The sequence below is a fragment of the Amphibalanus amphitrite genome, unplaced genomic scaffold (genome assembly GCF_019059575.1).
Source record: "Amphibalanus amphitrite isolate SeventyFive unplaced genomic scaffold, NRLGWU_Aamphi_draft 001497F_arrow, whole genome shotgun sequence".
NCBI classification, from domain to species: domain Eukaryota; kingdom Metazoa; phylum Arthropoda; class Thecostraca; order Balanomorpha; family Balanidae; genus Amphibalanus; species Amphibalanus amphitrite.
The window spans coordinates 92737-120034 of NW_024882990.1; the positions used below are offsets into that span (position 1 = coordinate 92737).

The following is a 27298-nucleotide window of genomic DNA, read 5'->3' on the forward strand; positions in this document are numbered from 1 at the left end:
TGAGTGACAACGGTTGACCTGACTCAGGGAAACGTAGAGATTTGCACTAGAGACTGAGTTACCGGGTCTGATACAGGTAAGAGTGAATTTTATGGTTTGAACGATGATTTTGATGTTCGGTGGCATGGTGTTTTGATATTATTTCATTAACCTTTCAACATATTGTTTGATGTAACTTTTTTGTGAGGTTTAAGCTCTTTCGATGCAAGTTGCTGTGCTTTATCCTGGTGTTCATCTTTGCAATTTTCTAAATATTAGGAAGGGTGCTGACAGATAATCAGACTGGGGAATAAGCATCCCAAAAAGCTTAACATCATCAAAGGCGTGGGTTCCGAGAAACTCAAAAGCAATAAGCGCCAAACCCAGTGTCATAACCACACACAGGAGCATCATAAAGATGACCATAAGCAGGCCAGAGAGAGAATTCAAAGACGAGAGCGCCTTTCATTCCACGGCCAAAGAAGGGTGTTTGGCTTGTCTCATAATTAAGTCCTTTATTCGATAATGAACTTTCTTCAAACTATACTTGCCCTGCACTCTACACAGTGTTGATGCCAAAATATGGAAAAAAGCGGCATATAAGCTATCTTGAGATTATTTTGTTTCAAAGTCAAGAAATCCCAAGCTTGGAATAGATTCCATCTACAAACAGCTATCATCATCATCATCATCATCAATTGTATTACGTCTAGAGACAAGACAAGCATGGGCATAACAAACATACACAATGCACACAAGACATACGCCAGAAAACATATGCACAATCATACCTACACCAAAACATAGGCATACCAAAAACAACATAACACTATCATATGGGTGGCGCTAATATCATTTGTATTAGTGCCCATGCCTCCCCAGTGTTCTGAGCCAGGAGCCAACTGAGCGAGTCGGATATAAATTGTAGCGCTTGGAACTATTGGATCAATCAAAATCCAGAAACGCAGAGGCCATCGACCACAATCTCGTTAAAGTTTGGAGACAAAGATGGACTATAATGATCAGAAAACACCCAAGTACAGATAAATTGAGCATTATGTGCACTTGCACGCAATTCACAGACCATTGCCAATATAGAAATTAAAAAGCATCAGGCACAGCCGGAGAGACAGGTTACCTTTGTCAGTGAAACACGAGCAGCTAGAAATAAATATGAACGCATATGCACAGTCACTATTAAGCCTGAAACAGACTCTTTCCGCAGTCAGGAAATCGCATACGAGAGCCTGTTCAAATACATGGAAGCACGCTCGCATCAATCGCACGCACCTCCCGCAAGCGATTGATGCGAGAAGAATTGCAATGTATTTGAATAGGCTCTCGCATGCGATTTCCTAAACGCGGAAAGAGTCTGTTTCAGCCTTTAGTTTCTTTCATGCTATTTGCAGTGCACTGATTTCAATTTACTACAATAAATATTTAATTACTTTAGTTCACACTCACACATTCGGTGTACCTTCATACACCGAGTCACGTGTGTCTCACCTTGACGTAAAAGTCGGGGAAGAAGGCATCACTCCCGTCTTCCAGCGTTCTCCTGTACTCCCTCTCGGCGAACTGGGGTCGGTTGTCATTCACGTCCGTCACGTCCACAAATACAGAGGCCGTGGATGTTCGGTTACCGCCGTCACGTGCCACCACGGTCAGCGCGTAGCTGGGGACAAGGTGTGCGGTCAGCAGAATAAGAGGTTTTCTTAGATGTTGTTGGTGCACATTTTTGATATTTGTATGGATTTATGTTATGCTGCTTTGATTTATGTTGCAATCTTATTCATTGCCCGCGTAACGGTGTTGAATGTTAACCCGCGCCGTGCTGGTGGCCTGAACTTTCCGCCGAGTGCTGGGGGGGGGGGCGTTTTCACGCCCCCCCGTCTAACTCGGCTCCTGGGCCACGTAGCGACACGCGGTAAGCGGCAATCGAAAGAGCGTCAAAAATAAGGACGAAAACACTTCGGTCATTTTTTGGGTCAGGTCAAAGGTCAGGTCACCAGAGGTCACCAAAGGTAAAATGTTGACTATTTCAACATTTTGGAAACTGCCAACGGCTATCTCGGGAACCGATAGAGCTACAGCGCCGCGGAAAAGCGCATTCGATAGCCCTTTTACAGACCTTTCTGAGTAATGTTCTCAGATTTGACTTAGGTCAACGGTTTAGCCTCCAGAGGGCAAAAACTCCAAAAATAGCCGTTTTTACGAAAAACGTTTTTTCGTCAATAACTTTTGACTCATAAGCGCCATGACATTACTTTTGCCAGCATCGTGTTCCTCTCGTCGAGACGCGTCGAATGAACTATTTGTTGACCTTGAAAGGTCATTTTGAAAATTTGACCTCAGGTCAAGGTCATGACCTGACCGAAAAGGGTCATGTTGCATATCAGTCGATCCGTATCGTCGAGCTGAACACATCTGACGTGTTTTCACCGCTCTAGCACGTCTCTATCAAAAGTTATAACAAAAAAAAACTGCTGGCGACCGTTCATGACCTGAGATGACCTCAGGGGCACACAGAGGGGTCACAGGTGCATTTTTCCTATTCAGTGTGTCATGTTTACCTATGAACCGATGTTTGAGAGCGTTTTGAACGATATTCGTCCAAAAGAGGCGCATTTCAATTTTCTCCCATTGACTTATAATGGAGAGGTCGCAAAATTGACCTGACCTTAGGTCACAGATATCAAAAATCCGAGATATACATTTTATACATACTGTTACTCATATCAATCGCTGAAAGTTTCAAAGTGATCGTTCAGTCGGTGTAGCTATAGCGAGCCTTTGAACTTTTTCTGAGGTAAGGTCACTTGACGTGACCTGGTGACCTGACCTTGAACGGCCTAGGTCTGAAATTTTCACAACATGTGCGGAAATGATGTAGGAACACGTGTACCAAAAACGGCGGCGCTGCGCGCCGCCGTTTTTGAGATATTCGCAAAAAACCTGAGGGGGGGGGCGTAAAAACGCCCCCCCAGCACGGCGCGGGTTAACAGACTCATCTAAACGTATCATTTATTATGTATATTACGCTCATCTTCAATGCTTCGTTCATGGACCCTTGTCACCCAAGGAACCTTGTCATGAAACCTCGTTTTTCGTTTTTCATAATAAAAATAAAACTAGGAGGAAAGATCAGTTTATCAGCACCGTTTGTTTTCATCTACCTTTGGCATAACCACAAAACGTCAACACTCCAAAACGGCATTACCCCCAAAACCAGCATTGCTCGCGCACTCATGCTGTCCCAGCTGCTATATGTAACCAGTCCAAAGTTACCCATGTCTGTGTCAAGACTCCCAACCTCACCTCTTCTGGTCCTCATAATCGAGGCACGGCACGAACGTGCACTGTCCGACGCTCAGCTGCCCCGTGACCTTGTTCACGTGGAACCTCTCTGCTCCGAACCCCCTCAGGCGGTAGTGCACCGCCCCCAGCTGACCGCTGTCCCGGTCACGTGCCGTGACGTCACCGAGCACGTGACCAGCGGCCGCGTCCTCCGGCACGGAGAAACTGCCGGAGACAAGACATGGGTCATTGGTTGGTCAGAGAAGCGAATAATCAAAGTCGTGGGAGTTTTGATCATTGACCTGACTCTCCGCCCAGTGTTGGCTGTTGGAACAATCGGCAGATTCTTTATTTTAGCAAATAGTTGTGCCTGTTGTTGCCACACTGGACAGAGACAAACTGAACACAAATAATAAATAAATCAAACGGCAACTAAACCGAACTCGACCCACCTGAACGAATCCCGGTCGAACTCTGGCGCGTTGTCATTAGCATCAGTGACGAGTACGGTGACGGTGGCAGAGACCTCAGCCTCGCCCTGGGAGGCGACCACTGCAAACACGAACTGACGCTCCGTCTCCTGCTCGTAGTTTAGTCTGTGGACGCCGGGGGAGGGGGACAGGTGGGTTAGATGAAGTCAGATTAGGTCATACGGGTCAGAGGGGATGGGTAGGTTAGATGAGGTCAGATAAGGTCAAACGGGTCAGGTGGAGTAGGTACTAGGAAGGTCGGACAGGGTAGAGTGGAATAAATATGTTGCAGGCATGTCATAGAGGGTAGGAAGGTCAAATAAGGTCACATGGATAAAGTGGGGTCACATCAGTCGTGGACCCGATAAAGTCACATGTGGGATGGGATCACGTAGGGCATGTAAGGTCAAACGTTGGGGTTTTGAGAATGGGGCGATAGAATTAACGGACAAAAGTAAAAGTGAAAAAATGATGAAGTAATAGATAAAAGTGGAAGATCACAGGCAGGGATAACAAAGTTCAGCAACCACAGGGACTAAGATGAAAGAAGAGCATTCAGGAATCTGGTTCGCTCGTGAGCAGCAAGTCACAAAAACAAGCGTGGATGTTGGCGGAAAAAGTGAAAGTCTTAGGTGTCAGGCATGTTATACCTGTACCGTAACACCGAGAGGCTCGCTCAACCATAATTGATTTCGCCATCAGGTTACATGCTTGCCGTGTTGCTCATGTTGCGCCCATAATAAAAAAACACTGGTATAGGCTTCGTCGTGGAAACCCTGAAGCCTATCGGTGTGACCCTAATCCCGTGGTGAAAATTGCAAGCAGTCAGATATAATTAGGAGGCAAAAGTGTGATAATGAGACGCCGAACCTACCACCATGAGGTCCCTAATAACTTGACCGAAGTCGCCGTGAATGAAATGAACGTTACGTTATGAATATTTAATATTAAAGTTCATCTGCCATAGTGGACGGACAGAATATATTTTCATACTGTATATTTTTATCATAAATTTAAAACAAAAAATAATTGTTTAATTATGAGCTGTATGTACGGCTCTCGCGAGATTAAGCGGTAGGTTTTGCACTTTTACATTTCCGGTTATATCTAATAAACTGATCGATCTACGATGAATCCATTTTACACGATCATGGCCGGCTTGTTACCCAACAAGTCGATCGCATCTTCAACACTTAAAAGCTTACATTGTACGTGACCCTGCGTTGACCTCTTACCTGGACGAGTCGGTGACCTTGATCAGAACGGGGGTGCGTCCGGCGGCCGAGGTGGGAAATATGTCGAACACACCCTCACTGGCCTGGACGTCCCTCAGTCGCAGATCGAACTGAGACCCGGCGCCCTCGTCCGAGTCCGAGACCAGCATCTCCAGACCAGGGAGAGGGGTGCCGTTCGCTGGGGGTAAGGAGGAGAGAGAGAGAGATAAAGAGTCAGAGATGTATGAATTGTCGAACAATCATTGGTTAGCCAAAAATACGTTTAGCGATAATTATCAAATGGATAGTGTGTGAAAAAAACTTTGTCATGGTACTTAACCCGTTAATAAATTGGTGAGATTTATATCAGCAATTTGTCATGATTTCAAATGAGCAAAAATAATTTTCTTTTGGCGTAATGCTACTGTAAAGAAACATAGACGGTGAACTTTATAAAAAAAAGCGAGCGACCAGCCCAGCCGTGTCAGATCCTCGCGCCGTTATGAGCGGAGCGCTATCTCATCCGCTGCTCACCGGTATCCTCCGGTATGAAGACGAGGAACTGGTTCTTGTTGAAGACGGGCAGCTGGTCGTCCTCGTCTGTGACCACCACAGTGACGTTGGTGACCACTTTCTCTCCCACACCGCCCTCGGGAACCACTTCTTCGGCCTGCAGGTGGAGCACAAGAGAGCGATAGTTGTAAGGGTTCATAATGAGAGATAAGAGGGTGATATTTGTTACGTTCCTGAGTGGAAGACATGGTTGAGCGATCTTTGGAAAGTTCCTGAGTGGGAGACAAGTGAGGGGTATTTGTGATGTTCTTGAGTGGAAGACGCGGGTAGGCGATGTTTGTAAGGTTCCTCGTCACCAATCATCTTACGTTTAAACAGGTTGACTTTAATTTTAGTTCAAAAGCTATGTCAATCACTCACATTTCTCTGCATCGGATCACCCTTCCTTTCAAGTTTTGTAAAAATATAATACCGGAGTAGGTAAGTGAAACATGTAGCTTCACGGCATATTAATTTTAGCAAGACAGACAGCCAAAGACAGAGACGAAGAGAGAGAGAGAGAGAGAGAGAGAGAGAGAGAGAGAGAGAGAGAGAGAGAGAGAGAGGGGAGAGAGAGAGGAGAGAGAGAGAGAGAAGAGAGAGAGAGAGAGAGAGAGAGAGAGAGAGAGAGAGAGAGAGAGAGAGAGAGAGAGAGAGAGAGAGAGAGAGAGACGGCCATACCACGTCTATGATGCAAGATCATCCTTATTTTTCCTGTTGAGTGCATCCTAGCCTTGTTTCCACAGGCCAAAAGCCACGCGTTCGATCCGGATTCCGCCTGTGCCAGCCGCACCGCGCGCCGTCTGGGTTTGTCACTCTCGTGATAAGTCTGACGCCGTCCCCCACGGGTGTACGTTCGTCATCAATAATTCTCTCAGTTCTGGCAAACTCATCTGACGTCTGGCACAGGCCCGCTGGGTATTGACAGAGCCTTCGCTCCACTGCGCCTCGAATGTCGACAATTGCGCCGCCCCGAGGGGCTATGTCGCACTGTCTGGACAAGTGAGGTGGCGCAAGGAGACAAAGGAGGCGGGGCGTAAAGGTATTCCATTTATTATTTATTTATTTCCATTTTATAAATGCGATTTGGGAGGTACTGTAGTCGTCCAAGCATTAATTACCATGAGTTTTTGGAAGAGCTGTCATTTTTAATATCACTTTGCTTTCATTAATGCTTCATTGGATTATTGTCAATGCGATAAATTCGTGGATGTGATAAATGAAAGTACTTTGATTGGATTCGCAGCAGAGTTGTCTGACTATTCATCAGCATATTGCGATTCCTGCAAAAGGTAATATTGACGCACTCGCCCTCCTTCCTCGGATGCATTGCCTGCCAACATGATTTCGGACTTATTTGTCATTGACGGCAAAAGCAATAACGCAAATCCAATACTCGTAAAATGAATGTTTAGCTAAAAGATTCACTTTGAAAGTCCAACAATCCGAAAAACGCAGTAGTTACCTTGTGATGTCCAAATGTTTTTCATCAGAATGTGTTTTAAAATTGTGATAAGGCAATAAAACCGGTCGATCGCCTCAAACCTGTTTGTTAACATTATTGTAAAGTGCAATTATAAAGAGTACACAACTTTTCAGAATGAGTGTATGCCGGCATTGTGACTAAATGATAGCATATAGGGCGACGGCTCTTTGCCGAGCGTTTACAAATTGTTTAGTAGGTCGTTAATACGATTTATACCAAGAAGAAACTATTCATACGGTTCTCACCTCGAGGCGAAACTGGTAAAGTCCCACGTTTCGAAGAATATCGGGATTTTCTCTGTCCAGTGTGGTATTCCCTGTGACCAGTTTTGTACTGTATGCACCATTTGGTCCTGAAAAAAGAAACAAAGTGGCTTCAAATGTAACGCAATTGCCCGGGAAGCCGCGAAACATGTTAAGAGGTAGGTAAATGCCACATCTCATATCATGGGTGCTCGACGATTATGAAGGTACCTGCATGTTCTTTAGACATTGCAGCATGCGTGACCTCAAATCGTCCCCCTAGCCCAGCTATCCGCTTCCTGCACCTGAAAACCATCTTTCCATCTTCTAAGCAATATCGCCTCCGGTATTTGCATCTATCTCCCCATAACTCTGACCTCTCAACCTTGACCTTTGCCCTCCCGTCGCTGACCTTTGACCTTACCTCTGACCGGGTCCTCTAGCCGGAAGTAGCCGAGGTTGTCGCCGATAATGGCCAGCTTGAGCTCGCGGGGAATGCCCGTGTCTCCGTCTCTGGCCAAAATATCGAGCACCGGTGTGCCCTGGAGACATGCGGCCGTGAGTACGGTAAAACACATCGTAATACACTTTTTGCGGTAGCTTTCGACCATTGCACAAAACATTTGTTCACATTCGCCATACAGGTAGCACTACAAATGGGCGGTTGGTCACAAAGAATCACCATTGTGCAAAAACTATTCAGCGGTCTTCATCTACAACTCGACATTGAGCGAATGGTTCAACATTGGGCAAAACAAATCGTCAATGGTCGAAACTAATCGTCATACGCCGAGCTGGCTCGCTCAATGCCGAAGTCTGACGAACTGTCGAACTGTTTTGCAGATCGTTCATTTCAGTGTTCAATCTGTTATGCCGAATGGCTGAAATGAAACACACAACGCCGGAATAGTTGTGTGCTCAATGCCAATTGTCGGAATGGTTCCTCAAACAACTATGGCCAATGATTGAATTTAAATGCAAAAAGGAATAGTATTAGCAGAAGGCGGCAATATGGAATAGCGCATCTTGAACATGATGCCAAACATATACCACGTTGCAAATAAGCGTTCATGCTTTATGGTAATTGTATGTAATTGATCGTGGGAAATGACAAGGTCTGATGCTAAGGAACCACGTCGTGTCGAAATAACGATTAGATGGCAAGTCTTATTCCATCTGGTTCAGCTTTTAAATTTCAGCCCTTTTACGGTATCCACGTCGTAAGAAAAAACAAAGTCACTACGTGAAGGTTAAGGTAAACAAATCGCCTGGCGAAGGTAACTAAGAAAGAACGGATTCAAAGCGCAAAGGTAAACAATGCACGCTCTTCATTTATTCCCGTGTATCCGAGAGAAATCCTCTCACGGGTTTTTAGTTACGTGGCTTATCCGATGCTTATCCGGGCTATCAGCGAAGAAACACGTGTAAAATGGTGCAAGGCGCTTTAATTCCGTTTTCTCTTACGTTTGGCAGACTATAGACGAAGCAATTGACACTGGCATAAAATCTGTACCAACAGTCATAACTGAAACATACTTTTTCCGCAGTCAGGAAATCGCATGCGAGAACCTATTCAAATACCATAAATCTGTTTGTACGTTAATCGTATAAACCTCCGTGCGAGCGGTTGAGGCGAGCGAGAGCTAAACATTCTGGCATGCTATTTTCTGACTACCGAAGGACTATTTCGGCCTTCACGGAGCTCTGATCGTGCTTACCGGGGGCGTGTTTTCGGCCACGGTAGCCGAGTAGGGTCCATTGACGAACTCTGGAGGTTGGTCCTGCACATCTTCAACAGAAATCACCATCCGCGCGGTGGCTGTAAGTTGAGCTAAAGACGGCGCGGGGGCAGGACAAGTCAGTAGAGTGAGTGGGAGAACGGGTCAAATCACCAGCGCAGGGAAGGTGTGGGCCAGGTCAAGGGGAAGGGAGCGAGGACCAGATCGTCACCAGGACACGTTGGATCAGAGCTGAGATAGTGAGAAAAGATAGGTCTAGAATGTGATAGGTTTGTGGGTGGACGTGCGCGTCTGTCCTGGATAACATCTCTATGAGGGTAATTTTCGGCATACATGAATAACATGAGTCGCGAGAAGCAGATGGTTATTTTCTGTTTGCGCTAGACAGTCATGACGGACAATTACGGTCATACCGTTTCTAGTTAATTACAGAATGTCGACTTGCCATCACCAGGAACCAAATTCTCATCCAGGGCCACAGGTACTAAAAAAGTGTCAGCTGCCCTTTACTCTCATGAAACACTTTGCGACGGGGATCGCGCAACACAGCAGTCGTTGATCGTATTTCTGTGGAAGGTGGAATCGCTTACGGGTGGACGTAAGCGAATTACGGTGGACGTAAGCGAGAGTCCCTCTGTTTCTCAGAGGGACTGAGGGACATTCGCTCACGTTTCCCGTTGTCTGTAGCGCGGACGCTGAGGTCAAAGTGTTTCTCGGCCTCAAAGTCGACGGGCTCGCGCAGAGTGACGATACCGATGAACACGCCACTTCTCAGGCCCACTCCGCGGACATCGAACCGCTCGCACGCCTCCGGGGTCTGCGAAAGAAAGGCCGTGCGGTTCTAAGACATCGTCTACAGAGTACAGATACAAACAGCAGATATAAGTACAAGTACAAGTTAGTACTAGGTACAAATAATAGGAGATCACCAATTTTAATGCTCCAATTCAGCACTGTAAAGAGTTTGGACGAAAAAAAAAAAACAGGACGAAGGAAAAAAGATGACGGGAATTTTCGCGTAATTCACAAGTCCGCAAGAGGAAAAAAAATACATAAATAAACATATGGGATCAGCGGGAATGGAACTTGGGTTTCTAGAGAATATTTGTACTAAGATTTTAATTGCATAGACTCGGAACTCGAACGTAATAGTGCTCAGTCAATAAGGTGAAATACCTCACCCTTCAAATGGTATTACGGCATTACATTTACAAATACCGAACCGTAACGACTTTGCTATTTACTTGAAAATGTAAAGCATTTGTTGCTTGTCAATATCCACTCTCAATGCCATTCATTACGACGTCTGTGCCTTCTTATTACCGCGTCGCGAGTTCTTTTCATTGGAAGTAAATCGAACTCGTCAAACTGACCTAGACATTGATGCTTTAGCGACGTTAGTCCATTCTGCAGAAAAGGCAATGCTGAGTACATATTGTGGCTATTTGGCCAGTGACGTTTGTCCGGTGGCCAGAATACACAATGCATGTGTCTAAATGCAATTTATGTGCTGAAAGCTTCGCTACATCAAAGAAATGATGCAGTTTTGAGAAGGCATACAATTCTGTAATGTGACTGAATGGAACTTGTGGCTATCTAGAGTGCTTGTGTGCGGGAAAATTAGAACCTTCATCATATCTTTATGTGGTCCAAGAAATGGAATTCATCTCAGCTTTGCAGTGAGGTGAAGATCATTCACAGAACGAAGTTGAATATTCTTAACGAAAATTACATTCTATACTTTTAAATACAGACGTTACGTCGCGAATGGGTTTTGTAGGGTGATATTATTATCATAAAAACTTTATTCCTTCACGAGTGAAATCGACCTATTTATAAGAACGCGAAGATGTTTGATGAAGTGAGCAGGCCTGTATTCAGAAAAGTCGCAACCGCTGAGCACCACGCAGGGTCAGAACGACAGGAAAAACGCTATACAACAAATATAAACAAAGATAAATGACTGCAAACTCTGACGCTTCAACATCCTTGAAAATCTAACTTTATGAACTCAGCTCAAAAGATAGGAAGGAGATCAAGGAGCTATTGGATCAAAGGTGATCGTTTACCTATCTCTCTTAGCCCTGAGACAATATATTCCTGCCCGGGTCCGGGATAATTCAATAAATGTCACCGAGGTTTTTTAGCAAAAACTCCGAGGGCCGTTAGGCCCGAGGTGATTTTGCTAAAAAAGCGAGGTGACATTTATTGAATTCCCGGCCTTAGGGCTGGAAGGTGTTTCCCATACCTGCCAAAAAGCTCACAACTATATGATAGTGACGTCAGCAGCCGTGTGGTTCAACGTGTTTAACCACACCCCTTGAACCACACGGCTTGTAATATTAAAGCATTGCATTAAACTTTGAAAAGTGTGGTACAGTGCAGGTGCCGTTTAAATGCCTGGATGTCTCGATTTAATCATGCAATGTAGCAGGTATGGGAAAACTGCATTCTACCCTTTCCCCGACCGAAAAAAAATCGGTTATCTTCCTTACCCATCAGACAGCTATACAAATGACCTTTTCTCTCACTAACCTTGTTAGAGTCGCAGACCAGATTGACCTCGCCGTTCATCCCAAAGTCGGCGTCGGTGACGTTGACCTTTGAGAATACCGTGGAGCCCACCTCCGACGTCTCGCTGACACTGAGGGTCAGACGAAGACACACATGGCTTAGAGGTACGGTCCGTATTCATTAGTGTTTCTTAGGTACTAGTCATGGTTATTTCGTTTGTCAAATCAATGTAGATCTTGTGTGATACGTGCTAGTAGAACATCTGTTCTGTCGATGGTGAGGGGCTTACTAGTTAAGAACAACCGGATGCCGTAGCAATCTCAACTTTGCATGATGTGCTATTTTACCAGAGCTATTTATTTGTGCTGTTTGATGTGTAAGTTCATTTTCATATAGGTAGGTAGTTAAATCGATTTATGCCTTTTTAAGAGTGCAAACAAAATACCTGCGCCCTAAAGTATTCGTGTTAAGTCGAACAAAGGCCGTAAATTGGTAAGTAAAATTAGTGCAGTCGGCGATGGCTTCGCAAGACAACTTTTATCGGAGCATCGATTTGAGTCTACTGCAATGACCACAATTGATGAAGTAACGTCTATCATCATCACCACTGACATGCTGGAAACGCCACCTACCTGAAGCGGTAGGCTCCGTTGTCGAGGCCGTTGAACACGGGCGGATTGTCATTGGCATCGACAATGGGCACCAGTCGTCTCACCGATACCAGGTTCGGCTCTTCGCCGTCGGTGCCCGTGTCTGAAACAAGGCACGTGCGGAGTCAGTTTTGTGAGCTCGATAAGGATGTCGGTTCGATGCAAAAGGTCTACGGTTCGATTCCCGTCCGGTTCGCGGTGCGGATCAATGCTTACTAAACTTTCTAACGGCAAAAAAGTTGGGTTCGGTTTTACAGTTTTTGTAACGTCCACACTCAAATGCTCGCTGTATAGGTTCTTTACCTCTTCTACAGTGTAAATTGATGGTGATGCTACTGGTACTGTTAGTGCTCTCACCTGTGATTGTGAGGATGACCTCCACCGACCGCATGCGTTCTCGGTCGATGGGTTTGACCAGCGTGACCCGGCCGTTGATACGGTCAATGCTGAAGAAGTCGCCACTGATCGAGTATGATACACGGTCTCCGTCAGCATCCGATGCTACCACCTGAAGAGGGGGCGGGAGGGGAGTCAGCAAAGAAAAAAACTTTAAAAATGGTTTGGATATTGTGGATCATATTACTGGACGCCTATAAATTTTGCAGTTTGGGCGCCCGAAAAAAACATCATCATGGGACATCACGTTGGATTCCTGGGTCATTGAAGCATTTATTCATTTGAATAACTAATACAGGGTAAATATACATCAGTGCTAAGTCAACGTCGAAATCCGCAGGCTTGCACTTGTTTCACAACCAATGGTGTTGAACTTCAAAAAGTCGACCCATTCATCAGTAATTTGTTCCGACTTCCGAGTATTGCATATACCTAAAAACATAACAGATCGCACAGATATTAAGCCGGGAATAGAGCCCGTAAACTTAGCTTTAACTTGTAGCATTGACGTCTATCCGTGTTCGTAGAAATTCTTTTTATCATAGGCTTCGAGTTACAGAAGATAAGCGTTCGAATTAGGTTCGAATTAACGAGACAGGCCACTAATTCAAAGCTCCACGTGAAGACCTGAGCGGCGCACTTCTCCCTAGAGATGTCATCGTTCCCAGGAGACCCCATTTCTCGGAGCTGTCACTGATCCTGCACTGTCCAAAACGCGGCCATCAGGAGAGTGTCGCACAGCGCTGTGACGTATAACGTGATTAGTGCGGGGAGCACACAAAAACAACCGGTCATTCCCGATAGAACGCGGTGTCTGCGACGGCGGCCGACGCTCGCTCGGCAAAGACGACAAGTCAGAGCGTTAGGTAAGTACAAGTGGTTTTCAACTTCCGACTCGGTGGTCATATTAACGTGACGTCATGGGATTAATGACGTCATCAGACATTTTGCATGACCCGCGATTTAGAACCACATCACAGGTGAACGGGGGGGGGGGGGGCGTAGCGGAGGCGTAGGAAAGGCGTTTACACTTAATGCGCGAGTTTTTTATCATTTGAGACTTATCATTATTTTTGTTAAGGGGGATTTTTTGCGAGAGCTGTAGGTAGGTAATGCAAATGGTAGCAGAGCCCCCCCCCCCCCCAAAAGAAGCAAAAACGCGTACGTTGGCCCTCTATAAAAAGAGGGCTGGGATAAAACATTTTATATTTCTTCAATCTTCATGTATCATGTGCGATATAGGTAAAGTCATGGTAGTCATAGATGGAACGGTAGAAGATGAAACAGATGGATTTGTAAACTCACTAAGCGGTTCACTTTTTTCGTAAAAAAGATACATGAAGAGCATTTATGACGGTAAGACACCGTGCGGTGGTACCTATAGTTTAGGCCCCGATGGGCTACCGTATACTTATACCAAACGGTTTTTGAACCATTGAACATGTTAGCTACAGACGACATCCCAATTTGCACAAAAAAAAAAACTTAGTCGTCCTTAATAACGGAAACCGTATGTAGGGCAAAACGGTCAGTGACATTCCTCAATGCAATGGAATCCCACTACACATGACTTATTATCCAAGGAAAATCTCTTTATGAAACGTATTACGTGACTGTTGTGTGATATTTTCCCCGTACAACGGGCTACTACATTGCAAAGCACACGTGCGATCTCATTCAACACTGTCAGTGCAGAAAATGACAGCGGATCAAACCATGGAACGTGACTTGTAAACGGTAGGGCGTCTTCGCTTCCGAGATAAACGTACGAGCGTTGGACTTACCAAAAGCTGTAGCTGAAGTAAGCTATGGCTGAAGCATGGTTGTGACAAAGACTGTCCTTGCACCAGCAGTAAGAAGGCAACACGGGCACGAAGTACACCATAACCGAAAGATCGCTCACCTGATAAACTTGTGAGCCGACTTCCGCGTCTTCTCTGATGGCAAAATCCAGCATGTCGCCACCCTTCTCGAACTGGGGTGGCGTGTTCTGACCCAGTGCAGACACGCACCAGAGCAGGGTCACAACAAACCGCAGCATGATTTTGGGATCTTTCCAATGGAGGTACCGCACGTTTGGCCTTGCTGATGACTGGTGCGTCTAGATGGCGTAGGTAATCCGGACCATAGCTGCAACAGAGAAGGGAAGTGTGTACAGCAACATAATGATGAATGCCAGCGTACCTGACCGGCAAGGGCCACTGGTTTCATATAAATAAATCCGTATCGTAGAAATTAACTGTTTTCACTGCTTTAGCATTTCCGTATCAAAAGTTATAGTCTAAAATAGTTATGTGCATTTCATGACCTTGGGTGACCTCAGGGGCATAAAGAGAGATCAGGAGTGCAATTATACTATTCGATATTCCATGTTCACTTGTTACCTGAAGTTAACAGGTGAATGGTAATGCACCGTTTTTCACCTTTTATCCGATGTTTGAGTGTTAAGAATGACTTGTTCAAAAGAAGCACAGTTCAATTTTATCGTATTAACTCAGATATATTGGCAAGATCGCAAAATTGACCTAACAGGTCACCGATATCGGAGTTCTGCGGCATACTTCTTACACAAGCAATGCCCAATGCCCATATAAATCACTGAAAGTTTCTAAGAATCTAAGCGATCATTCAGTCGGTGTAGCTACGACAAGCATTATCAATTTTCCTGAGGGTAGGTTACTTGTCGTGACCTGGTGACCTGACATTGAAGGACCCGGGTCTGAAATGTTAACAATAAGTACAGAAAGGATGCTTGATAAGTTGTGTCAAATACGGCTGCGCGTGATGCCGTCTTTTATTAGCTATTCGCGAAAGCCCGCGAGGGGAGCTGTGTTCAAGCTTCAAACACCTATCTCAGCAGGGCGCGGGTTCAATAACGGCACAGGCCACAGATAAAGATCTTGGTAAAGAAATATATATTTTTGAGCATGCTTTCGAGTTTCGACGTACTTTCGTTAACCGAGTAAAACGTTACAATTTACATGAATTCTCTTGCGTGTTGCTGTTACATTTGCCATGTTCTTTTACGCTAGGTCCTGCATTTTTGTCGTAAATCACGCAATACTGAACTGTTTTAAACTGGAATAGTTGCATGACTCGAATGCCACGTTAAAACTATGACTGCTGCTGAACATGAAACCAAAATTTTCCCGGTAAACATGAACAAAATTACCGTTGCAATGAAAGCCATGACATGATGACAACATACAGGTAGGTAATCATTTTTGATAAACATCTTGAATGGTTCAGGTTCAGCTAATCATCATTCATCAGCGGATATATAAAGATGGAGTCTGAATCGCAAGGCGTCACTGACCGCGCCTGTCACTGCCATTGGGTTCCAGTTGTGAGTTGATACTTGATAGTAGGCATTTGCTATTTACCATGCAGTACCACGGTAATAAGAAATTTGCACATTTCCGGTATTCATCAATACCTACAGTATCCATTCTCAGTTTTGTCACACAACTACGAGTTACGACGTGACAATTTATTTATTTAGCACCACGCTCATTGTATTCGCGTGCACCACCATTTGAAATTCCCTGCCGGAATTTCTGGCGATGCATCTCGCCGCCGGCGGTCAGCCCAGGAGCACCTCAGCGGCACACTTCGTCCGGGGTCCGGCCAGCGTCAAATCCCGTGGGACCGGTCCCACTGGCCGGGGCTGCCTTACCCGTCCGAGCACGTCCCACGTAATCGGCACCAATTCGCCCGACCGGGCCTGACACCCATTTAGATTTGGCAAAGTTCGGTGGTTCGACAGCCCGGCTGCAGTGCTGTCGTTAGGGTAGATGCAAAGAAATGATAGTTGGATGGTTTGGTCAGCTCACATGCGGGTCATTGGTAAGTCGGGTGGACATTACGGCATGCGGGTATGTCTTTAACTTTAGGATCAGTGCCTGTCTGCCCCTACAAAGGATCGTTTGGAGTGTCTGATAGGTCACCAGGTTCATGCGACATGCTGGTACGGCACAGCACCGGATGACGCGTCGCCGAGAGACGCGTGCCTTCGCCTCCAGGTCAAGCCAGGACGCTGACCCGTCCCGAGCCGGCCGGCCAGACATTCCCACCACTGACCTTCGCTGGACTCCTCGACTCCTCCGGGCTCCCGCGACTCCCCAGTGTCCTCCGCGACTCTGGTGACTCGCACACCGATTCCGAGTCACGCAATGACCTCGCGCACACCACACACTTACACCTGCACGCAGAGGTGCTCACAAGTCTCCCCCACCACGCGTTGAACTCTCCGAGACTCTGCTGGCCCGCCGTACAGCTGCACTGCTTCCACCGACACCTGGACCGGTAGAGCACCGTTAGCCGCCCGGGGTCGGTCTACCTCTGCGCGGACCGGTAGACTGGCCGCTCACCTGTGGTTTGAGACCGGCCGGGTTCGGTGGGAATGTACGGATAGCCGCAGGAGACAGCGTCAGGCTCGAGCGGGCTGGGACGGTGGCCACCCGCACACCTTGAGACTGGGGGACCGGCTAGGTGGGGAGGGGTATGGGTATACTGTCTCGATGGGGAGGGGCGCCGGTCGCCGGCGGGGGAGGGTTGTCGGCTCCGTGGGGACAGGGGAGGGGTACCGGCTCGAGCGGGGGAGGAGGGGGAGGGGCAAAGAAAGCACTCGCGCGGCACGACAGAGGAAGGTCAGTCAGGCAGAGCGATTGTAAAAGCAGCGGAGACAGAAGGGGCGGGGCGGGGCTGGCCTTGGGTCAGACGAGTGCCGGACGCTGCGCCGGCCTAGATGCAACGCCTGTCAAAACACATTGAGACAACTGAAATGAAAGTTTTGTTTAAGGATTTTTCAGGCGTTGCCTACATTTTTGGTCATCGCACATTAGAAATTACCTGTATTATTTCTGATTTAAACAGCTTGGCATCAGCATGGTAAGAATTAAGATGCATTCGGGCGAAGGTGACGACAAATCAACCATGACTTCATGTAGATGTCAGAGCTGTGGATGTGAATTTCATGTTTCATGTTTCATGTGTGTATAAAGCTAGATTTAGAAGAAGTTGGCAAATAGGCAAGTGTTCATTACACATATTAATCAAATTCAGCGTGTCACACTCCGCAGTATGAAGAAGTACGCTTTTTTGTTTTCAAGTTCTCAAGGGCGGTGTAGCGAAGAATGGGATAATTAGGCGGTGTTGAGCCCCGTGCCATTATCAGGGCATATTTTAAGGATTTTTCACTGCGTCCCAAAGGTGGCATAGGGCACACGCTTTGATCGGAAAGGGCACATTGCAAGCGAAATAGTATATAATGCAAGTGAGATAATGTACAGATACATTGTGTACTGTGCTGGTGGAGGGGCACTGCAAGCGGGATATTGGGAGCGGGCTGTGATTGCTTTTGGCCAGTCTTGAAATTCGCCCAGTCGTAGTGCGTTCTTTATCCGCATTCAAAGGGCGGACCGGCGATTTCATGACATTTACATTGTTGTTAGTCACTCGTTTTCCTGAACGACGTTGGGCGTGTTTGACCCCCTTGACGCACCAAATTGTACCTATGCTTGGAGAATAAAAATGAATATGCACATGATTAAAATGTGATACATACGTCTCTTCATGCGTTTTTCACCCTTATCAATCGATTCAAAATAGAGGTTGACGTGTGAAACATTGCCAATTTGCATTGAAGATACTATGTGTTTGAAATAATTAGATGACATAAGGTCAAACAGTACCCACCTAAGTTGTGACAAGAAATCATCGGATTTTAACCCGCGCCCTGCTGGGGGGGGGGGGGTGTTTGAACACCCCCCCTTGTGGTTTTTCGCGAATATCTCGAAAACGGCGGCGCGGAGCGCCGCCGTTTTTGGTACACCTTATCATACATCAATTCTACACATGTTGTGAAAATTTCAGACCAAGGTCATTCAAGGTCAGGTCACCAGGTCACTTGAAGTGACCTCACCTCATAAAAAGTTTCAATGTCCGTCATAGCTACACCGAGTGACCGATCGCTTTGAAACTTTCAGCGATTGCTAAGAGCAATAGCATGTACAAAATGTATATCTCAGAATTTTGATATCGATGACCTAAGGTCAGGTCAATTTTGCGACCTCCCCATTATAAGTCAATGGGAGAAAATTGAAATGCGCCTCTTTTGGACGAAAGACATTATAAACACTCCCAAACACTGAATTACAAGTGGTTTAGACACACTGAACATGAAAATGGTGTCCGTGACCCCTGTTTATGCCCTGAGGTCATCTTAGGTCACGAATGGTGTCTAACAATTTTTCGCAAATAACTTTTGATAGGGGCATGCTAGAGCGATGAAAACGCCTTAGATGTGTTCAGCTCGACGATACGGATCGACTGATATGCAACATGACCCTTTCCGGTCAGGTCATGACCTTGACCTGAGGTCAAATTTTCAAGTTGACCTTTAAAGGTCAAGTTATGGTTCATTCGATGCGTCTTGACGAGAGGAACACGATGCCGGTAAAAGTAAGCTCGTACAAGGTCTGGGTCAAAAGTTATTGCAGAAAAACTGTTTCCGAAAAAATCGGCTATTTTTGCAGTTTTTGCCCCCTGCAGGCAAAACCGTTGACGTTAGGTCAAATCTGAGAAAATTACTCAGAAAGGGCGTTAATAGGGCTATCGAATGCGCTTTTCCGCGGCGCTGTAGCTCTATTGGTTCCCGAGTTATGCGCTGGCTTCTTGGAAATTGTCGACATCCGACCTGGAAATCGGCAAAATTTTGCCTTCAATGACCTCTGGTGACCTGACCTTTGACCTGACCAAAAAATTGACCGAAGTGATTTCCTCATTATTTTTGACGCTCTTTCGAACGCCGCCTTCCGCGTATCGCTACGTGGCCCAGGAGCCGAGTTAGAAGGGGGGGTGTTCAAACACCCCCCCCCCCCAGCAGGGCGTGGAAATCCAGGACCCCCAGCCGGGCGCGGGTTAAAATATGCCCTGGCCATTATGGTTCTTAGCTCTAACATTTTTCATTTACGCGATGCAATCTGTTCCGCTAGTGGAAGCTAATGAGATGCTTAGTTATCTCTTCATTAGAACGAACTACCCTCCGCAAATACGATATGATGGAAGATGATGAAATAGAAGGAACCCGAAAGCAGATGGAATGGAACGTAATTTCGGAGAAGCATGCCATTACGTATTCCGTTCTGGTTTACCCTGTTGTTGACTCCCAACTTTCTGATTCTCCGTCTCACTCCGGCCTTTTCATGGGTCGTAACTTTGATTGAATGCGCACATGCCTTGCAATTTCGGGTTCTCGCAGAAAATATGAACACCACTCAGTATTCTGGAACGCAGAGGAGCAAAAGTGCGAGCGAGGGTCTGATTTTCGCGCGCTCAAATCACTTCACTAATAATTGGGGACGCTTCGAATGTTGATAGCAATCGTGGTATCGCAAAGAGGACATAAACGTCAAGTAACGGCGACGGTGATTTTTTTTCTCCACAAATTCTTCTTCAGCCGACCTTAATTTAGGCCTGACAACAGGAAATCTATGTACTGCAGCGTCGTGTCATTTGCAAAATCACGTTAGGAGTGGACACCTTTATTTAAGCGATTTACTCAGGGGTTCAGCCATTTGCAAAGAAGTGTTCAAAAGCCGACGATTGTGATATCGCTACCAGAGTACCTCTCGCTGATGAAATGCGGCAAATAAAAAGTGGAATACAGCGCCATTAATTGTCGACGATGACAAACGCAATATGGTGAAGTAATGTTAGCTGATGTTTGAGAGGCCTCCATAACATTGGCATTCTAATGTGCGAAAATCAAGTTCTTTATTTTGGATACTTTGCTAGTCTAAACTTTTTATCAAGGATGGCTTAGTGCTACGCCTGTTCAAACAACAGCAAGAAAACGCATGCGAAGGTATGCATTTTATTCACTCATACGATCCTCCCAATGAAAGACATGCGACCTAAAAGCTTGGATTCTTTTTTACAAGGTCGGCAACAAATCGTTAAAAAAAGGAGCAAAACATTGCAGAACATCTCTCATCACTACCAACAGGATCAATTTCAGTTAGTTTTAAACCAAGCCTGAAGTCAAGTCGCTTCCAACGCTTCTTCAAACTGTATACTCTAGTTTCAGTTGCTTAAAAATTTCTATTTTTACATTAACGTCGCAGAAAACCTTAAATAAAGGTTGGGATACGACAAGTGATGGCACGTGATGACATAGGCCGCCCGTGAACACTTTATATTTTGTTTTATAACGTATGGATCACCTTAATTTCACGTGCGATGAATAGCTCAATGCTCAAAACACCATGCAGCGCCAACCACTGCTTCCACCTAACGCTGTCATATCGACAACCCCACCCCATTTTCGTCCTTTCATAATTCATCCTGCGAATCTACAAACGCCATGCCATGCTTCATTGTTCCATCCTACAAACCACGACTCCAACAAACTAGACTCTAGACTAAATCCGGCATCGACAAGCCCTCTTCAGCAGCTGCATCCTATTCCTCCAGCGCTTCATCAGTGGTGAAGCAGACGACGCTGAAGGTCGAGTTGACACAGTCCATGTTGTACCAGTAGCCGTCCTTGGTGTAGGCGCAGTCTCCGAGAAAGATATCTTCATCGGGGTTGTCGGTGGCCCAGCGGTAGTAGGAGACGTTGGAGCTCGGCCAGAACCAGGGGTCGTACTCGGAGTCGCGGTAGAGGCCCAGCCAGACGGCCAGGCCGTCAGCTAGCTGGTCGAGCTGTGGATGAAGGTGATACATGCAATTGCACATGAGATGAGCGAAAGGAGCATCTGTGGTCTGAGCGGGGTCTGGCGGGTGTGGTGGATCACTACAAAGAGCTCGAGGGGTCTGAGCAACGTTTGAAGTGAGCAACGCTGTACATATGCTGGGCAATTGACAGTAACTGTGTGAGGAGAAAGTGGGTGCTTGGGTTTGGCGGCAGCCCACTTCTTGAGCTCACAAAACTTGGGTACTGTCACTGACGTAATTGCCGTGACTTATCATCAATTAAATGACATCATTGCACAGGACCATTTAAAACTCTCAATTATCATGTAAAGTCGCCGGAACTTCGACAGTCATTACCGTGAGCTGGTCCTCGTAGTTGTGTACTTCTGGCAGCGTTGCAGTCGGCTCAAAATCTCGACAGGCCACTTCTGCATCTTCTGCGGTAGTTTTGAAGAGATCTCCAGGCAGCGGCAAATAACAATCGCCGTCTCCCGTGGCAACCCAGTTTGAGTCTGGGCACAGCAGCGCCGCCCTGGCGGTGAGAAGGAGAACTACGGTGGCAAGGGGCGACATGGTGCAGCCGTCTGGAGGGAAGCGCTCGCTGCAACCGGCTTTTGATGCTGCGGTTTCTCAGGGGCGGAGCCGGAGGTAAGATAGGACGCTGGTCACTGAGTTTGAAGGTGCCTTATCGGTGGGGACAGATGCGAATTTCACGCGGAGCTTTGGAAGCTCTCGCTTCTCGAAAGTGTTCTAGCTGCTAAAACCTAAAACCAACAACTTACCTAGGTATATTAAAAATACATTTTTTTGGACGATCGGCTGGCTAATAAGTTAATATCCATGGCGCATGGTATTGGTGCTCTATACTAACCGAAACCTCTGATTTTATCGCATGTCAACATGACCTAACCAATAAATGAAAATAAAATCGTTAGGTGATGTTCGAGACAGAAAACAATGTTAACGTCAAAACACTGGATAGGCACCTATACGCCGGGGCATCAAAAAGTTTCGTTCTTCACCATGAACTAGAAATGACAGAATTTGATTTTCTGTACATGACGGCCGTTACTCTTCGACATATCACCATACATGACTGCAAACTTCTTCCGTCGTTTCTTGAGCTGCCTCTGGCAGTCATCGCTGAACTCTTCCCACTCCGGTAAATGACTGCTTCACCTGATCAATGACGTCATTTGTCATCAAATCACCGGTCATGCTGTGGATTCTTCATTTCTCGGAACACTCCAGAGTCACTTAATACCAGGTCAGATGAGATGCGATAGGATTTAATGCCCACTTCATTAAGTTTCTTCAATCGCATCTCCAAACTTCTTCAAAATGCTTAAAAGTAAATGCTAATTATTATCTGAACCTCATCAAGGCAGTCGGTAATGACTTTCCTACGCCAGATCCAGAACACTGACAGCATTGGCCTTCTCGGCTTCTGCATTTTCGCCTTATATGATAAGAACTGAAGGGCAGATGCGCTTTGCCTTAACTTCTTGATCATCTCTTCTGTCTCTGGATCCAATGCATATATACCCAGCATTCGTCAAAAGTCCCCAAACTATCGAAGGTCATTGTGATATCCGTTTCGGAACGAAAAATTAGTGTAGGGGAGGATGGGGTAATTTGGCCGGCAATATAATTAAACCGCCCCCACCTCTACGATATCTGACAAAAGCGAATGAAATTCTAGCCACTATTTATGTGTCATTGGTGGAACTAATCCGTGGAAAATTTTCAAAAAATCTCCCCTTCGTAATTTTCGTCAAAATCGTTAAAACATGAATTTGATTAGAAAATGGTAACTTTTACCTACTTATTCCGTTCGAAAAATTATATAGCATATGTGCCATGTACACGGGTGATTTTTTTTACAGGGCAAAAAGTTTTTAAGCCTAGAGAATACCAAAACATATAACAAACGCCAAAAAAGTATATCCATGTGAAAGGAAATTGTTTGTCATTTTGTTTTCAGGATCTTTTAAAGACTTCTTGGGACTCATTCTGTTGTGAAGTTCCGTGAAAATGGCGCACAACAAAATGTTTTCCCCAAAATCGCCAATTACTCCAGGCTTGCGTGCATTAATTAAAACTGTGCTCACTTCGAGCACGTTCTGTAAGCCTAAACGGAGCTGAAACTCAAAGTTTGTGTGTGCAAATGAAATGTCACTGTCAGAATGTGCTTTTTACAAAGATATACATTTGCTGTCAGTTGATCTGTTTTCTGGTACCGCCATTGCTCTTTACTTTTTGCCCTGTATAAAAATCACCCTGTAGAATTCGGGCTGTGGATAAATTTCGACAATGTGGTCCCATTGCTTAGGATATTCAGCGTTTTCAAGAGTAATTTTATGCATTTCCGTATTACCGTAACGACTTTATAGACACAGCTTTTCAGAATGGCAATGCGGGGTAATTTGGCCGGTGCCAATAGAGCAGCTTTGACGGTGCTCTCAGGATCGCTATGCTGGGACGGCCGACTTGATAAGGTCGTGCCGAGCTGGTTGGGTTTACACTTTGCAGGTGGCATTGCGGCACAGTCTGCCTCCTAGGGGCTCACTAAGACACTGCGCAATGCAACACGAAGACGATGTTAGGGATCTATTCAACCCAAACTGATAGTCACATCTCCAGCTCACAAACACTATCGACAACTCGTTAGTTTGCAGACATCGGAAAGTTACGAGATGTGAGGATTTGAGACTGAGTTCGGGTTATTTCATTGATTGCTAAAAAAATTTAATTGAAATTAGTCGATTTTTTCCTTACTAGAAAAAGTTAACGTTTTTTCCCAAACAATGTCTTCTCACTAATCATTAATTACAAGTTTCACTGTAAAATATTTTTACCACAAATAAAATGGAAATGTTTGACTGAGCAGTGTATGCACAGGAAGCGCATTTTCAGTTGTGCTGGAAAATGCTGAAATAAGACCTGAGTCAAAATCATTTGAATATAAGTCCGACACTGAGTCAGCCTAAAAATGCGCGTAGGACACATGTCATTGCTGACGCTGAAGCTGACTCGCCTGTAAAATCAAATCAAGGCCGTAAATAATCACCGGCCAAATTGTCCCACCCCACCGGCCAAATAATCCTGCTAGTGGGGCAATTTGGCCGCTTTGCAGACCTTTGTAAATGTCAAAATTCGGCCCTAAGTAGCTACTCAACTCAATCATTTTCAGTTTACTATACAAGAAAACTTACAATGAATGTTTCACCTGTCCGCGCTGAGAGAGTGCAGAAATATGTCGCCAAGTTCGAGCTACAGCGCTTCCTAAAAAAAAACGACCAAATTACCCAGCGCTTCCTAAAAAATCGACCAAATTACCCCATCTTCCCCTAATATCTTATGTCGGTTTCGAGGAGAGCTGACGAATCGGGATGCAACTCACACCTGCAGCTGCTATCTAACCTCTACCAGCTGTGAGAATCTCACGAACCGTCTCACACCAACATATCTAGCCCCTCCCTCCTCGTCACGTGAGCGCCTAAGCCACGCCCTCTTGACTCCGCCCCCTCCGTCACCGCCAAAAACTGCGCCGTTGTTCTCTCCTTCAGACACAACCTCACCATGCTCGGTCCGAACACCTGGATAGTTCTCTTTTTGGCCACCAGGGCGGCGCTGGGGTGCCCCAATAGCCAATGGCTTGCTACGGGAGACGACGACTGCTTTTTGCCGCTTCCACCTTCTATGGCAAATGTGACGGCTGATGACGCGCTGGAAATTTGTCACGACATCGAGGCCACGTCTTCACTTCCAGAAATTCTCGACGACGAAGATCAACAAATGGTAAGATGATGAAAATGGTAAGACTTGGAGATAAGGACAGCACTGAACTAGAGCCGCCGGGGTTGGATGCAGCTACCCGAGTGAATTAGATTGGAAATCTGTCGCAAGCTGTAATTGACTTGGATGTCGTTGTGTGCAAACAGGTGCGCGTGCTTCCGGAAATGTTTGCCGTCAGCCATTTGGATGTGTTTGGCATGTTCGCTATTGCATCTTTTTGAAAGCTGCAAGGGATCAACGTAGTTTTTTGAAGCCCCAGCAACTTGTGTAATGTCATGTTTGACATATTGGATAATGCTTAGGATACTACATACCCAGTACGAAGCGTAACATTCAGATCAGCATGAAAATTGCGTGGGAGGGGAGGGGAAAGGCGCAGAGGGTGGTTCATGGACCGAAAAACAACTGAAGTTCTGAATCTGGTTCATCCACATAACCTGCTCAAAATTTAAAATCTAAGTCATGGTTGCCGTTACACTCAGGCTTTTATGTGTGTATTGTATCACTTACACTCTCTCCCTGTCACTCTTACACCCGTCGTGTGTGTTTTATTATCATTACACTCATCGGTACACTTAATATGTTCATTAAGTTCACTGACTCCGATAAACTCATTGTCTCGTGACGCTTCCTCTTTTGTATCCCCACTGCGCCCCTTGAACTCATCCAGCTGGTGTCGCACGCCTCCAGTGAATCCTTGAAGTTCATGTCGTACGCCTCAATTGGGTCCCTTGACGTCCCCTCGTTGTGCGGCAGGTTCACGAGCTCAGTGGCGGTTCGAACATCTGGCTGGGCCTGCGCCGCAGCTCCTCCACCAGTGCCTGGGTGTGGCCCTCCGGCAAGGCCGCCATCTTCACCAAGTGGGCCAACGAGCAGCCGGTGCAGGGAGACGAGAACTGTGTCTACATGAACTTCGCGCAGGGAGCGTGGTACAACTCCTACTGCAACAGCGGCTCCGACACCAACATCGCGCTCTGCTACGTCAAGTGGAAGGAGGAGATGGATAAGCAGTAGAGGAAGAGAGGAGAATAGGTGAAGAGGAGGAAGACAATGGAAAGCAGAAAAATCGCATGTGGTCATTTTTTATGGTGAAGGTACCTATATTAGGAAACTACTTCGACGTCGTCCCAAGCGAAACAGAAATGACATTTTGTGCCCGGATGATGCTGCATTGTGCATTGGCTGTGCATGAACTGTCTCTGTCAATAAATTCTTATTCGAAACCATTAACAATGATTGTTCAGTTGGTGAGCAATATATTTTTGTGCCAATATGGTGTCTATAAAGGTAAAGAGCTTCGTCATCCATGAAGATGCTTTCGACGTCTGTTGCCATCCGTCGCTTGATAGTGGGGACACCCGTCACTGGGCGTTCTGTTGATGGCTGGGGGGGGGGGGGGGGGCACAGGATTCTTCAGATCAGACGTTCTCCCCACAATACTTCGTGTCCACATGAGCCGTGATCCCGTGAGTATACACTCAGTATTTGGTGCGACATCATCGGCTACACCACTTCATTCCCTGGAAATAAGCAGTGCTTGCGGGCATGCTGACCGCGTCACGAGCCCAAGGCCTTTGCCGAGGCCAAGGCCTGGAGGCCTTTGTTGCTACATTTGGCGCCCACGACTTCCCACGACTTTATTTCGTGACATTTTTCGCTGAATTATGCATGTGGGCGGATTTCTAACCCTCGCCCGTATTGGTGTTTTGCCAGCCGCGAACAGCCCGATCTTGTCGCCCCAAGAACGGAATTCATGAAAAGCTATCTAGTATCTTTCTTACCAAGGCTCTAAGCTGGAACAGTCTGCCCTCTCAAGAGAGGAACGCCTCAAAGAATGAAGTAATAAAGTACATTCTAACTAAGGCAGACATTGACAATACATGATTATCAGTCATATTCTTATACAATGTATCGTTTCAACGTGTGCAATTGCCAGTGTTTCATTTGATGTCACTCGCCAGTCACTGTATTATCCGTTTGAGGACAATGTCTTTGTATCAGGATTCAGGAGAATATGAGCAAATGAGAACCGAATCACCGGATGCCACTTGTACCAGAAAGAAAGGTCTTCTTTCCGACTTTGTTCCCAGCTTTGGAAATATAACCCGTTTTGGAAACAGTTGGCTCCAATTAAGGACTGACATGACTGCTGCTTCCTTAACCCTATTCCTGGCGGGCTCCACCGGGACAAGAAACTGGCGGGGGGGGGGCCGATTCGGCCCCCCCCCCCTGAGATCTCGAGAACGAAGCAAGATAGCGACAAG

At 46.1% G+C, this 27298-nt stretch overlaps 3 protein-coding genes across 3 annotated transcripts in view; 1 reads left to right on the forward strand and 2 right to left on the reverse strand.

The window, feature by feature from the left end:
* LOC122373446 (cadherin-23-like) overlaps positions 1 to 16784 on the reverse strand; it is a 50400-nt gene extending 33616 nt beyond the window's left edge. The window contains exons 1-14 of the mRNA XM_043351515.1: positions 16620 to 16784; positions 14443 to 14669; positions 12501 to 12651; positions 12126 to 12246; positions 11515 to 11623; positions 9649 to 9796; positions 8959 to 9071; positions 7665 to 7782; positions 7244 to 7350; positions 5495 to 5630; positions 4982 to 5159; positions 3729 to 3872; positions 3298 to 3501; positions 1486 to 1654 (exon numbers count right to left, since the gene is read on the reverse strand). Coding sequence (XP_043207450.1) covers positions 1486 to 1654; positions 3298 to 3501; positions 3729 to 3872; positions 4982 to 5159; positions 5495 to 5630; positions 7244 to 7350; positions 7665 to 7782; positions 8959 to 9071; positions 9649 to 9796; positions 11515 to 11623; positions 12126 to 12246; positions 12501 to 12651; positions 14443 to 14580 — 1836 coding nt within the window. The 5' untranslated portion in view covers positions 14581 to 14669; positions 16620 to 16784. The remainder of the gene's footprint in view (positions 1 to 1485; positions 1655 to 3297; positions 3502 to 3728; positions 3873 to 4981; positions 5160 to 5494; positions 5631 to 7243; positions 7351 to 7664; positions 7783 to 8958; positions 9072 to 9648; positions 9797 to 11514; positions 11624 to 12125; positions 12247 to 12500; positions 12652 to 14442; positions 14670 to 16619) is intronic.
* A 3618-nt stretch (positions 16785 to 20402) lies between these two features.
* On the reverse strand, positions 20403 to 21886 carry LOC122373447 (CD302 antigen-like). The gene is made up of 2 exons (XM_043351516.1): positions 21594 to 21886; positions 20403 to 21245 (listed from the first exon to the last, which is right to left on the reverse strand). Exons 1-2 carry the CDS (start codon positions 21807 to 21809, stop codon positions 21003 to 21005), a joined length of 459 nt encoding a protein of 152 aa, XP_043207451.1. The 5' UTR covers positions 21810 to 21886; the 3' UTR covers positions 20403 to 21002.
* A 2922-nt stretch (positions 21887 to 24808) lies between these two features.
* Positions 24809 to 26305, forward strand: LOC122373448 (lectin BRA-3-like). Its single transcript, XM_043351517.1, has 2 exons — positions 24809 to 25037; positions 25791 to 26305. The coding sequence occupies exons 1-2, from the start codon at positions 24819 to 24821 to the stop codon at positions 26046 to 26048; spliced, it is 477 nt and encodes a 158-aa protein (XP_043207452.1). The 5' UTR covers positions 24809 to 24818; the 3' UTR covers positions 26049 to 26305.
* The last annotated feature ends 993 nt before the right edge of the window (positions 26306 to 27298 follow it).